Here is a 14866-nt window from a genome sequence, read left to right as displayed (position 1 = left end):
GCGACGTGTAAGGTACTTGCACACAAATTTTCAAATCAATCAAAACAGCAGTTCTTGAGATATTAATTCTTGATCATTTTCAAATTTTGTAAGCTCATTTGCATAATTTTGGCAATGCAGACTTCATTTGAACAAAATCCCATCTATAGCCCAGGATGCATCCACACACCAAATACAAAACTGAAATGTGCAGCGGTTTGCGTGTTTTTGATGTTGACGGACATACTGTACCTACCGGTACGTACCTACTTACATACATACATACAGACGCCATCGACTTCAGCTTATACGATAAACTCACATTGGTATAAGCAAATGTGAGCTAAAAAGGCTTGAATACAAAACTGGGTTTAATAGCAGTATACTTTATTCTTTCCTATATTTTTATTGCCCATTCAAAAGCCCCTGTGGTCTGTATTGAGAAGTTAAATACAAGGTATGATTTCGGGTCTAGTACAAACTACTGTATTTTACAAACACAAGAAAATAATGTAAAATGCATGAAGAAGTTCCAGCTTCTGGAGCTTTAGGGAAAATTTGAGAGTCTAAATATGAGGCACATGCTACTGTATCTAAAACACGTTGACTCACAGGGCATCATTTCTCTATAGGAACTCCATTACTTATGACACTGCCAAAAGTCAATGGCATATGACAAGAACATTCAATGATGCCTTGCAGTACTTGCTTTGGCCTCCGTGCCTCCAACCACATTCTGTCTAGCCTCGTGAGCAGTGATCAAGCTACAGTTGTAAAAACTGCTCATTTAAATGTGAACGGTCGCCAACAGAGACCGTGATGTCACTGACGTCCCTTCCAAAGTCAATCACTCAACATGATCCTCTCATGATTGGCCTACGACTTTGGGCAGAGCTACAGTGTCGCCAGAGAACGTGTGCCGTAATTTGACATGATGAATATTAATGAGAGACATCCAAATAAAATAATCGTGCTTAAAAGGCTAGACGGAGTATGGCCAGAGGCACGGAGGCCAAAGCCAAGAAATAGGGCCTAGGCTACGCAAGCCAATACACACCACTAAACATTGAGATATATTTAATACCATAGAATACATGATACTGTATATTATAAGTTGTCTCCTGATCAATTTAGTACAACCCACGGTCATCAAATTTAAACTACCTTTCGTTTTTTGCAAGCTTCTTAAATATAGTCCAAATACACAAAACTTATGGTACTTAAACTGGTATGCACTCCTTCAACGGTGATATAGATGTACACTAGTAAGTATTTCAATTGGCTGCTTTTTCCAAAAGTTTTAGTCATCCTATTCTAGATTGCCAACAGTTAATCATAAAGGATGTTTGCAAAAATATCACTTCAATGAAGAACAGAATCCTGTGAAAGCTGACTTGGTACAAATACTGAGAATTCATGATGAGCCAATGTAATATGAATGTGCCAGACCGGTAAGGAGTTATTGCTCCTAATATAATGAAAATACATCACAATTTAAACCTGCTGCCTCTCTTAATCAGAAGAACATTTACTTTTCAACTAAAATCTCCCAATCTGTTGACAGCTCAATGATGTGTTAATGCGTACTACTCCCCTTTGGATAAAAAAGCCCCTGAAATATTTTACTGCCGATGTGCAGCTTGAATAAGCTCTTTCTCTGATTGGTCCATTTTCACTATTCACAGCCACTTAGGGAGTCTATTTGTATTGTTTTCATTATATTGGTCAGATTCAGCTACCCAATTGGGTCAGATCTTATTAAGCGCTGCACATTAGGATAAAAAAGCCCCTGAAATATTTTACTGCCATATGCTACACTGCAGTACCTCTCTCGAGGTTCTGTTTTATCTCAGCAGTGTATTTGCCATAAAATCTTTCTAATTTCTTGTTGAAGTTCATGTTTCTCTCATTGATGTAGTCAATGTCTTCCTCATCATTGTGTGCTCGTCTTCTGCTGTACTTGGCACGTTTTGCCATCCTGCAGTGAGAAAATCGAAACATTCAAAAATATCCTGTATTTGTGTTTGAAAAGTATTCTCAACAGCTTTACAAGATTCCTTTCATGGCTAAAAGTTGTTATCAGTCAACAAAATCTTTTCTCTCTCTATGAAGGCAAAGTTGCTATTTTCTGACAAATTTTCACATCAAAGAAAATCAATCATTAACTCATTGAATATCAGTGCACAAGTCTCTAAGATAACCTTGCTCACCTGTGCAACAAGGTTGCTGTTTGTTACAGTAGCAGGTAATTCTTATTAAAGGCCTGTGTCCGATTGTCTGGCCAGGAAATCTACTTAATAGACTACAATTTCAATAGAAAACATAAGGCTAAGACACCTCCATAATCCTCTTACTGACTAGAACAGATTTGATCCCAAGGATCAAATCCCTGGCCTTTAAAAAGATCTTTTTTGGCAGGAACCAACATATAATCCTCATGGCACAATCTAAGACACATGTCATATTGTTCAGATAAATATGAACCATGCTGTTATAGGTTAAAGGTCATCTCTTAAGTTTGTTATCTGTTAGTCTGAATTTGGTATGCAAACTGCACATTTACTCTATCATTTATTTATCAAGTGTTTATTTACCTAACTGCACATGTTTTTGCCAAACTGAGCCACCAATACATTTACATACGTGCCTAGACTCTCTCAGAAGTCACAGTCCCTTATTTGTTATGCAGCTCTATCTGTAACTGTATGGTGATGCGCCCTCAACAGTCTTTCTAGCAAGCTAGGCTCACTGACCCAGCCTAACACGTAGTGAAATTTTGGACTGTTCACCCTTGTTTTTTTCAAAATTCTTTTTCAAATTTTCTGATTGGCTCTTTTTAAGTGCTCATTTCGTCCAATTTGCCGGCTTTGTTTCCACCCCTATCATGAGTGAAGGCTGTGCTATCAAAGGAACATGTCACGGATGCAACGGAAACCAAACAGTCTAGTCTTTTCTGCAAATGTCTTCAGGTAAAACACTGACAAGATCAGTAAATGTGGTAAATTTGAACTCACTGTTTTTCTAGATCTTCTACCATTCTGTCAATTCCTGCTTCTGTGTCCTTATATTCATGTTGTGGCAAGGAGTCTACGGTTGGATAGAGATCTTCTCCTCTGTATGGTAAACAAACACAACAACAATGTAATAATTTCTATCAGGGGTGGGGCGTGATGGGGTTGGGGTTTTGGTCTTCCTCTTTCACCCACAGTAAACATGAGTGAGTTTGACACTGTAGGCATCTATCCCAAGGAGCTGTGCATATTCTCATTGACATTAAAGTTTGCACGAACAGGAACAGAGAATCAAAATTACGGGGGTGTCAAATGTCTAGGTTTGTGAGAGGATTATATTAGGCCTACCGTTTGATTTTAGGGTTGCACATCGACTTCACATTACCATCGCACTCAAATCTTAGAAATTGATAAGTTGGCAATTTTTGCTCTTTTCTGGTGTGTAATAGATAAAAACTAACTGTACATTTCACACAAAGAAGAAACTTCACTATCTAAAACCAGCACAGTGTGTGTACAACCTACTGGTAACTGATATATGTAAACTGTTGTATCACAAAAAGACAGATCGCAGTCAACCTCTCATCAATTGATTACACTGGACAACTCATGGGAAAAATTAAAATCAGGCACGCAAGAAATCTGGCAAGTTGATTGCACAAACTCTGTTTTATTGGCCTTCATTGTATAGCAAAACATTCTTTACTCCGAAATGAATATTACACCATACATTTCACTTCATGTCACAGAATGGGTAAATAAAGCCTGAACACTTGAGCATAATGCTCAACCATGTTGTATTGATATGAATAACATGGTTTTATAACGCTAGCTAGACAGACTGCCTACCCAAACAATGAATTGGTGAGTGTGCTCTGTGTTGTGATAGCCAAGTTGTGAAGTCTTCGCTAGGTGACTGGGTGTCATACGTTGTGAGTTCGAATCCGACTGAAAATTTACTGAATTTTCTACCCTAGGTTGATAGCTTTGCTGGTGAACAGAATTGTCCCCATGGCTGTCTTTCACCCTGTAAAGCGGTGTAGTCATTGCTCTGATAAAGTTTGTGTGCGATGTGTGATAGTAAGTACAGTATGTGTGTGCAGGTGCTATAAACTCTAAAGCCTGTGGAGGGGTTGCACTCAGGATAATTGTAACACCTTTGCTCGGTTATTGAACTATGCTTTATTAAGGGTGGGGATTTAGCCAAGAGGTTTGACTGTGATGACTTCGCTAGGTGACTGGGTGCCGTACGTTGTGGGTTCATATCCAATGGAAAATCTACTGAATTATATAGCAGTACAATGTGCTTCTCTAACTTGTGTTAAATGGGATATATTAGATTCCCTTTATTTGGCATAGAGAAACAAAAAGTTCTGTTTCATTGTTCAATGTGGTTTGTTGTTTAATGTAACGTGGATCTTTCTAACCATGAATTTCTGTATACATGACTTGAAGCTGAAGAAGAAAGGTGAACAATTTACATATATCATTCAAAGTTTCCCGGTTGTCCAATATTTCACATTTTTTCATTAACTCTTGAATTACTTACACTTTTTCTTTTGTTTCTTCGTACTTTTCCATGTCAGGTTTCATCTGTTTTGTCAGCCTTTGGTACTGTCTGAACGTGGCTTGTTCGTAATCTGGTATAAACATGTATGTACAACAGGAAACACAGAAATGCTGTCAAAAATTCTAGTGCATTCTAGAAGAGTGAGGTTTTGTAGAGACATTGCCTTGGAATATCATCTTTTGCAAATTTTCAACATCTATAGATTTATACTCATCCATTGTACTTCTTTCATGCATGGCATCAAATGATGGATTTTTCATCGACGAATTGGGCAAAATTGTCCCTATTTTTACTGTAAAAGTTTGAAACAAACATTCAAAATTCACTATGTCAGGTTCCTCTGAATATTTTGTTAAAAGGGCCTTGTGTACCAAATATACCATGAATTTATTCTTAATGGATTCATTTTTCAATGTGCCATCAATATCATACACCAATACATTTACTCAAATCCACTGTTTCAGTGCTATAACTATGGGTAAATACCTGGCAAACACAATAATATAATCCCAATTGAAAACCTGTGACAATAATTCTAACCTGCAAAACCCTGGTCTGGGTTTTTCTTTTTCTTCTTCTTTTCCCATTTCTCAGCATCGTCAGCAGAAACTTCCAGGAGTTTTATTCTGTCATAATCCTCACCTCTTGCCTCTGCTTCCTGTGGGTGGGGAGAGAGAGAGAGAGAGAGAGAGAGAGAGAGAGAGTGTGTTGAAATGAGAACTTTTACATTTTCTTCAATTTATAGTTCAGTGATTTTAAGCTGACAGTAATAGGAATATGGTAAGCTAGTCTTAGCCACTCGCTGAAACTTGACTGAACTGCTGCATGACAAAATTGTCCAAAATTCTAGGCTTGTTTCTGCCTTTATTTCTCTTACAAAAATGATGCAGTAACTTTTATTTGTGAGTTCATTTTGAGCTGACAAGATCCCACTAATGACATGGAGAATACGAGCAGTAGACATGCGAAAAATGCAGCAATAATGGTGACATACAGGAATTGGAAATCTGAGATCACTCTTCAGAAGTGTATAGCGCATACATGAGATCCTAGATGTTTTTTTGTGTTTTACTGCCATGTGTAGCACTCCGGCATTCTCCTTTACTTTTTCAAGCAAACATGAAAGACAGGCTGATGTGACTAGCCAAAATTGACATGCACAAAGGGGAGAAACAAAACTTTTCTTTTTTTGGCTGTATAACAATTTAAGAAAATGTGACAACATTTTATGGCCACAGACAATATCAATGTTTGAGGAACAAACTGAATAAAATTTGTAAAGTTTCTAAATACATAAAGGCTGGAAAAATTCTGTGTCAATTTTCAATTCAGCCCTTCATTTCGATTAATTAATGAAGACTGTCTCTTTCAATGTACTTCCTCTAATTAGCTTCCAGCCTTTAGTAATCTTTATACTTTTACTCATCAATTCACTGAGAAAAACCAGATTTTGTCTTGTCCAAATAATAACTTATTTATCTTACCGCTCTCTTCTTCTGTTCTTCCAGTTCCCATTCAGCCCGTTTCCTCTTGGCTTCAAAATTTGACGGAAGTTTGTTTCTTTTGTCTTCTTCCACTACTTCTGCGTGATTCATTTTCCGGGCTTCATTCTGGTCATAAAAATAAGCTGTATATTATTATGTGCCTCTTGCCTCATATATCAAATGTTGCACAGCCCATAGGATTCAATGGTAACCTGTTGGTAATGGAGTGGGCCACGTAGTAGTCATTTGACAGAAAGTGGTCCAGAACGATTTTCAACTTCTGGCTTTAAAAATGATCAAATTACATGTTTTATACAGAAAATTGAGCACAAAAACAGATAGATTGCATAACAGTAATTGGAATATATCAATGCCCTGCTCTTTGATGATGAAGATCATTCTATTTTTACCAGACTTTTATCTCATATAAATTGATAGAAATAAAAGCCTATATGATTGTCACTTGCAAACAAAGCCAAACATTTGGAGTTACAATGCAAGAGAAGCATGAAATAAGAATATTGTTGAACAAAGAAGGGACTATGTATCCTCAACAGAGGAGACTGTTGCTCTCATGATGTGGGGAAATAGTCACCAGCCCTTTAGCACATACTGTAGTCCCTTGTTTGGACTATAATATATTAATATTGTTTGAACAATTGAGGATTATATGGGGATATAATGCCAATCTCAATGGTATTGGTAATGACAGTATAGATTAGTGCACTGACCCATGTTTTGTACAGATATCTTTCACTCAAATAAAATTTTCCTTTTCAGACATATTTTTCAATCTTAAAGCGCAGTGGTCGTCACGCTGCGTGTGCGCGATTTTTTTGTTGATAAACATAAATGTATGTAAACATAAGTCTTCTCAACTTCAATCGGAGTGAGATGGGAGCAGTCCCCCACTTTGTTAAGGCCTTTGTAAGACTCAACATCATGCAATAGTAAAATATTAAGATCGGAAACGAACTTCAGTGGTGTATTTCTATCTATCAACTCATGTAAGGCTACGAACATTGAGACACTCTGCACAATATGTTGCTGAGTTTACTGCACGCAGTCAAAGTGAACAAATGGGTTTGATCGCGCGCCGTCACCCTGGTTGTACATAATGCTATGTACAGTACAGTAAAAATACATCACTAAAATGATATGTAGACCAGCACCAAGCACAATGCCTAACACAAACATTACACTCAAGACCATGATCGGAAAGCCAGAGCAGGACACGGGCGATGCTGTTGCTTCGATAAGGGAGAAGGTCACCGCGTTGACGTACATGGATATATGAGAGAATCCAGTCCCACAACCAGCTGCACAACGTACCGGCCCCGCGATGACTTGGCCCACGACCCACTGTTGATCACCATTTCTTACTTCTTCTAGTAATACATGGCAAGAAATAGTCAAATGACAGGACACGATATACAAAACGAGCGGGTTTTCGCGGCATTTGGCAGGAAAATTGCACGGCTACACATAGGGACGTATCGAGAGATCCTATGCACGGTCGATGGCAGTCATCCAACGGCTAGCTAGTGTAGGCTAGGCCTACTGGTGCTACGCAAACTTCGTTGTTGTACCTCCTGATTTCCGGTTAGGTCTGAATCCTCTTTCAAATGAGATAATCCCCACATAACAAGAAGACCTGTGAAAGGTCCTTTGCTTGACTTGATACCTGTACTCAGAATTCTCGTTTGCCCCCCCCCCCCCCTCTCAAGGGGGTAAACTTTTATGGAGTTGGATTCTCCACAAATGAGTGTAGCGCGCCATATACCCGGTTCTCTTGACACCAATGTTCATACAGACCACGGAACAGATGTTTCTTGCTGCAGCGGGCATCGCTCTGCGAGCTGTAGATTTCTGTAGCTTGCGTTTTTGTCAATTGTACTCCTGTTGGGCCTCTTGAAATGAAAGTTCTCGTCCTTGCTAGCGATGTCGTAGACCAGAGCCCGATCATTGATAGTCTGTTGGCATATACACGCGTACTGGTAAGTGTTTAGCTCCATGGCTCGAGCGAGCCCCATTCAACTGATTCAAGAAAATCATGATCAAATGTGATCTCAATCCAGCGTGTAATTACTGTTCAATATTCAGCAGATATTTAACTTAGATTAATTGACCTTTTATTGCGTGTTAGATTTGGTAAGTTGGTATGCTTGTGACAAATAAGCCGCCATATCAGCGGCAATATCACAAACATAATAATCAACCCGTAACCTCATGCAGCATTCTCGGATATGTTGTCAACAAGGGGGGACCCCCTCAGGAGCATGCGCAGTGCGACGACCACTGCGCTTTAACAACAGGGTGTCGGATCTTCATCTTGCACTCTGGACACAACTGGTTTAGTGTTTTTATTGTACAATTTCTGGTTGTATCAACCAAGTTTTATGAAAACTTTGATGGTAAGAGGTGTAGTGAAAAACATAGACTTGGATATGAAAATCGCCATTTGTGAACAGCCCCTACACTGCCGATATATTTATCTACTTATTTATTTATTCTTTTATTTATTTATTTATTTATATTCAGGATAGACCCTTCATTGCATACTTTCACAAGATGCATAAAATTTGGTATCCCATAACATGATGTAATGAAGTATTTCTACAATATACATCATGAAGTATTTCTACAATAATTGCACCACTGATGTATTTCTTTATTTACTTGTTTGTTTGTTTATAAATGATTACAATGAAAAATATAGACCCATCACTGCAGTTTTAAAGTGACAAGATGCATAAAATTTTGTATACTATAACCTGAAATATTCCTATTATAATTCCTGGTGAAACATAAAAAGGGACTGAGGTGACTTAAATATAATCTTTCACACCAATATTGCAATGGTTATTGCCGTCATATGGATTCATAAAAAAATTGAAAATGCCATTTCATGACACTCAAATTCAGCTAAGCAATAGAAATATCACAGACAGGTTGTTACTTTGCCTCTTTTTGCACCAAACCCTTTGCACAACCCTGTCCTCTGATGGTTGCTTTAGGTCAGAGATAAGGGTCAAAGGTCATCACATGATTTTAAATCACTCTTGTAGGTGTATTGCATTATCCGTGTGATTTATAGTACTACCAATAATGCTAGACTTGGTTCATTTATTTACTCACTCTACGAAGATGCAGTTCTCTCAGCTTTTTCAGTCTCTCAGCTTTCTTCTGAGCGGCAGTCTTTTCTCCGCTGCCTGACGCACCGTCTGATGTCGATGGAAAACTAGATGATGTCTGTTGATGTAAATACAACACAAGAATGAAGCAGGAATATAAATAGTATTTTCTCATTTTTTGATATTTATCAGCATTTGTTACGTGAAGAACTATAACTCGAAATTAGTTTAGAATCTTACTCATAGTACTGATATGTGAAGGGATAAAAAAAGGAAGTTGGCGTTAGACCATACAATGTCATAGGTGCCATAGTGTCACATGGTGCATTGTGTTCTGCAGGATATTGATCAGAGAATTTAATGTGATTGGTTGTAAATGTGTCAGAACAGGTGGTATACAGTGTCTGGCATCATGTCATGATTACATTTTTCATTTGAGATGCTGCGGTAATAACTTGGCTAATGACCTGCTGTGTTACCAGTATTTATATCATACAAGTATATTGATGGTACAAATGCGGCGATCTGATTGGTTGAGACGTGAAAAGAACTGTGGTATATTTGCAGTATACCATGGTTGGCACACACACGAAATTTGGTATGGGTAAAAATCGTTTTTTGATGTTTCATCCCAGAATTTCGATATACTGTTATGATATAATAGCAATAACGCACACCGAGCGATGGTATACCATTCAACTTTGACCAGCCCACTTCATATATGCACTTAATATCACTCATGCCTATATGCCATGAACTGCTCAAAATCCTGTGGTATACCATGACTGGGGGTGCTTTCTTGCTTAAGTATACAAATTCTCCAGAGTCACTTAATCACAACAGGACTGTATGCACACCACCTACATGTATGCCACTCAGTTTTAAAGCCAGCAATGTCCATCAGATGTACCTACATGTACCCTTTACACGTCATCCATCATCATACTAAGTTAACCCTTTGAGTGCTAAAGTCAAGTATTTGTCGCCTTTAAAATATACTCTAGTCAATTTTTTTCAGATTGTTCCCAAATTTTTGATCAAAGACTGTCACCATTGAAATGTGATGTCCCTTTGGTCCAAAATTACAGAAAAGCTCAAAAAAATTTGATAACATGTTGCATTGTAATTTTGGTGGGAAAAATCACAGCTCTCAAATGGTTAATCATGGAAGTGTCAAGTACTTTTCGCCTACTCAGTGCTGTAACCACATTGCAGTCCTTGTTTCTTGCTTACGACAGAATTATTGCAGCTTGACATTGAGGTGGCTGGGAATGTCTCAAGAAATTGCTAAGAGTTTACTTGCAATTGCAGCAATTATCAGGGATTTCCAGCTTCTTGACACTGGCAGGCAGCAATAAAGAAACTTCTTCTCAGCAGACCGTACACACATTGTAATATATCAATTGTACTTTTTCTGGGGTCTATGATGGTACACACTCAAATCTCAGAATGAATGTATCAAGTCAAGCAAACAAAGAGTCAAGCATTCAAAGAGTACCATAAAACAATTACAAACAAAATATCTGAGCCCTGCTGTGAAGTGTGTTTTCATGGATACTGCAAGTATCTACCCAGCTGTCCCTGATACAAAACTTTCAGCAATTTCAAGTCACACAAAATCAAAGTAAGTCTGGGAAATTTGCTGCAGTTTCTCAGTGCACAACTTTCCCTGATGATTTTGTGTGGTTGGGAACGGTGGGTATCACTCAAGATCATGACAGAAAGTTGTGTGCTATGGATTTACAGGGAGGGAAGTTGGCTGCTACAATATCGCATCAACAACCAAGCTTAAACTAGTTGGAAAGCCATCCTATGCTTGTCTACTTTCATTTATTAACTCTATTCATGGTGATACTAGTAATCCCATGCTCCACTGGTACAGTACATATTACTGCACACCTAAGTTGTCATACCCTCAATAATTGCATTCTTTTTTCATTTTTTTCATAAGATGGTTTGAAATAAATTGCAACTTGGTGTATAAAAATTGCTGAAGCGTGACAACAGAACAGATTTTCAATATTGGCTGTGAACATGCAACTTAGATTTTAAATAATTAATAATTTTCAACTGGCAGATGCCATGAACAAATACACAATACTAGACCCAATGCATTACCAAGGATTAAAATACAATGTACTGGCATTTCAAAGACTATATAGTAACTTGTGGTTAATATTATGTCAATCAAAAACGTCTCTCTGTAGATGGTGTTGCTTTGGTAAGCAAAAGACAAATGTATACAGATAAACTAGTTGCCTGGCCACACAATAGGTGTATGCTTTTGTTGCTTCGGCATAGGGGATATGGACATATTGACATTTACAGTTTCCTTTGTGGGTCCATGCCAAACTCGGGTGAAACAACACTTTGCTTACGAAAATGCCGTTGTTTATTATTCACGTTTGCATACCGAGTGTGAGCGTGGAGGCAAGGGATCCCCCTACCTCCTTGGTTGGAGGTAACTGAGTGCTGCCTACCAGCTTAGTGCTGCACTTCCCTAGCCAACAACTTTCGGTGATGATTTAGCGTGGTGGTGAATGGGAAAGTTTTAGTCCGAAAGTTGTGGGGTACGGAACTGCAGCAACTATGTAGTTTGTAGCTGCAACATTTTAGCTCTACGTTGAGGCAGTCGGTGAGTTTTGGTTCTTGCGACCTCCCTCACCATTAGAGCTACAATGCCGATGGCCCCGTAGCGTTCCAAATAAGCGTGTCACATCTGGTGCGGCATTTTGGTGTAGAATCCTAAATATTTAGTTTATTTGGTCATACTGATTTATCACTAGTGGAGACTAAACACTATACTACACTAACCTTGTCATTTATGGGGTTTGGAATTTTTTTAATCCCGTAGATCGCGTTCCGAAAAACATTCCTGGGAGTCACCATTACCAACTTAAGGCTCCCGGAAACACAGCAGAGTATCCATGTAGCCGGCACGAACACGAAGTGTCTGTTATCGGCTACCAAAAACTATGAAAAACAGTAAAGAGTGAGCTACAAATTCACTATCAGTTTTAAGTTGAAGGTAGAATAAGTCTGTGCCTTTGTATAAAATACTATAAAAATAGTAGAAAGTGAGCAACCAGCTGAAGTTAGTCGAGGAGACCATAATACCACATATCATTTGCATCTCATTGTCGGCTACATGGACTGTGTGCCGGAAACCAGATGCCCCACGCTCAATGTTTTTGGAAAACGGACGTATTTGAACAAATTCCGAACCCCATAAACGACAAGGTTACTACAGCAGTGTAGTGTTTAGTCTTCAGTAGTGGCAAATCACTACGACCAAATGCAGTAAATATGTAGGATTTCACACCAAAATACCGTACCATGTGCGACACGCTTATTTGGAACGCTACAAGGCCATCGGCATTGTAGCTCTACTGGTGAGCGAGGTCGCAAAAACCAAAACTCACCGACCGCCTCACCGAAGAGCTACAGCTACTTGCAGCTGTTTGTTGCGTAGCCAACAGGGCACAAATTCACCGGCGATTTTTGGCAGTGGACCGGCCACCTTTACTCTATACCAAAATTATCGGTGAAAGTTGCCGTTACTTTATACCAAAAATCATCCGGGAAAGTTGTACGTAGCTGCAATAATCATAGTAGAACTCGTCTTCAAATTCTGGGTTACGGAAACTGCAGCATGCAGCATCCGGACAATGTATTGAGAAACGCGTCAGACTAGGTACTTGTTTTCGGGGAAAGGAAACGGGTATATTATGAAATCAAAAGGCACTGCTATCTGAAGAGAGTGTGATCCATACATTTCTCTAGCAAGAAATCGATCCGATTAAAAAGGAGAACAGCATATGTGCTGACAACTTTGATATATATATATACATTCTGTACGTCACGTAAACGAAATACGGAAGTGCACTTACCGACGCCATTTTTGTTTTGGGAAAGCATTGCGGAGAGGGCGCTATTTACAAGGTCAAAAAGGTCAACCAGTAGGTCAGGCCAGCCAGACACTCATGCAGGCCAGATCATCCCGAGGTTTGGTAGTGACTACATCAGTCGATCGTTGACAGACTGAGGCAGAAAACGATTGGAGTATACATGTACTGGTAAATCCTCAAGATTAAGCACCTTTCAAGTGGTTCACTGCGACAGCCTTTCAGAGTGTTTGCAGCGTAATAATACAACTACTCTAGGGCATATTTAGAAAAAAGTTTTAGTAGGAAGAGCTACTGTGCGTAAGAAAGTTTGAATTAGCTGCATGCTTTTTGGCAATTTTGGATTTCCATTGCAATTCGAAGGGTTTTATTATTCAGCTGGAAAGACATCTTGAACATATTGCTTAGCTAAATTAGCTACAAAGGTATGCTAGAAGTTGAAAAGACTTGTTTTATGTGCGTTGACAAGTGATATTACTATTTTTGTTTATTTTCTCTTTTTCAGGCAATAACATCTCCGCAGTTTTGACAAGTTACCGATAACTTCCAAAACTACGGAGAGGCTCTTGACAATGTTGTTTTTAGGAATATTAAAATGTGTTCAAGGTGAAAGATGAATTTGAAAATTAACCCATGATGCGCAAAGTACACCCTTCCAGTCAAGACGATTCCCATCAAATCGTCTCCCAAAAAGAACGGTTCCTAAGTGTCCCCTCTCTCTGCAAAGAAGACTCCCACTGCTCTTTTCATGGGGTGTATCTGCTTTTGCTTCCCTGCCCCCCCCCCTGCAATCCACGCAAAGAACCGAAAGTCGCTTTTGTGTAAAATACACAATTTCCCTTCAAGCAGTAAAACTTCCCCAGCCCCCTCTATTTAATATGAGAAAGAACTCGGTTAGCAGGCCAACTATGAGGAATATATGTTGACAGATTTTTGACAGGTTTATAAAACCAACATCACAATGCAAAGAACAGGTTTTGTAGGAATCATATCCAGGGCTAGGGGGCAAGAAAGCCAGTTGAAGAAGACAGTTATCTGTGTGCCATAATATGTCTTCTTAATGTTATGCGCATGAAGTTTTCATAACGATAATTACTTTTTTATCAGGTTGGGCAATCCATGTTTGTGGCGCGACGTTCGTGATCATGCGGATTGCACTTGAAGAAATCCGATGGTGTGTGGCATATTTACCTATCGGTGATTTCACTTCAACTTGTAGATCTCACTTTGAGTCTTCCCCAGATTGGTAGTGTATTCCATCTACAGGAAGTGTGGGCTGTTAGGTCTTTCTACGCGAAATAAAAATTCCTGATGATTTTACAGAACTAATTCAGTAGCAAGATGTAAAGTTTAGTGAAAAACTCTGTCGAACGAACGTGCAATATTATTTATTATCGACCAGCATCAAATAAAGTTTAACGAAAGTAAAAATAGCAGTGAACGCATGGATATTTTACATCAAGCCACTTTGACGTCGAAAACGTCGAAGGGCTTCACCGGACCGGGTAACTATGGAAACTGGTCAGTACATCGTTCACACGCGCCGCTAACTCCTCGGATCTTCCTATTCAAATCAATGTAATGATTTGCACTAACATCGAGGCATGTAATAAAAGGAATTAGCAGTCTGAAAGGCTCAGAGTATCAATAAACGTAAAGGCTAAACAGACCTATCAAACGAGTTAAATGCCACGGCAATATGTAATAGGCAAAACTTGATCAAGTGCACAATTTTAGGCTTGAATGGGATTATATTTGATCTCCAGTTTTACAGATAGTACTG

General features: G+C 38.8%; 1 protein-coding gene across 2 annotated transcripts; it reads right to left on the bottom strand.

Moving 5' to 3' along the window:
* Window positions 1-347: 347 nt before the first annotated feature.
* Window positions 348-13144, bottom strand: LOC139142314 (pre-mRNA-splicing factor syf2-like). Of its 2 annotated transcripts, none has more exons than XM_070712221.1 (8): window positions 13069-13144; window positions 9183-9296; window positions 6045-6170; window positions 5101-5218; window positions 4540-4630; window positions 2994-3092; window positions 1751-1957; window positions 348-1573 (listed from the first exon to the last, which is right to left on the bottom strand). In XM_070712221.1, the coding sequence occupies exons 1-7, from the start codon at window positions 13075-13077 to the stop codon at window positions 1792-1794; spliced, it is 723 nt and encodes a 240-aa protein (XP_070568322.1). In that variant the 5' UTR covers window positions 13078-13144; the 3' UTR covers window positions 348-1573; window positions 1751-1791. The 2 variants fall into 2 exon arrangements, with proteins under 2 accessions (XP_070568322.1, XP_070568321.1); XM_070712220.1 differs by lacking the exon at window positions 13069-13144 and adding an exon at window positions 11993-12150.
* Window positions 13145-14866: the final 1722 nt, after the last annotated feature.

The sequence above is a fragment of the Ptychodera flava genome, chromosome 10 (assembly GCF_041260155.1).
Source record: "Ptychodera flava strain L36383 chromosome 10, AS_Pfla_20210202, whole genome shotgun sequence".
Classification (NCBI taxonomy): domain Eukaryota; kingdom Metazoa; phylum Hemichordata; class Enteropneusta; family Ptychoderidae; genus Ptychodera; species Ptychodera flava.
This window is presented reverse-complemented; position numbering and strand designations above follow the sequence as displayed.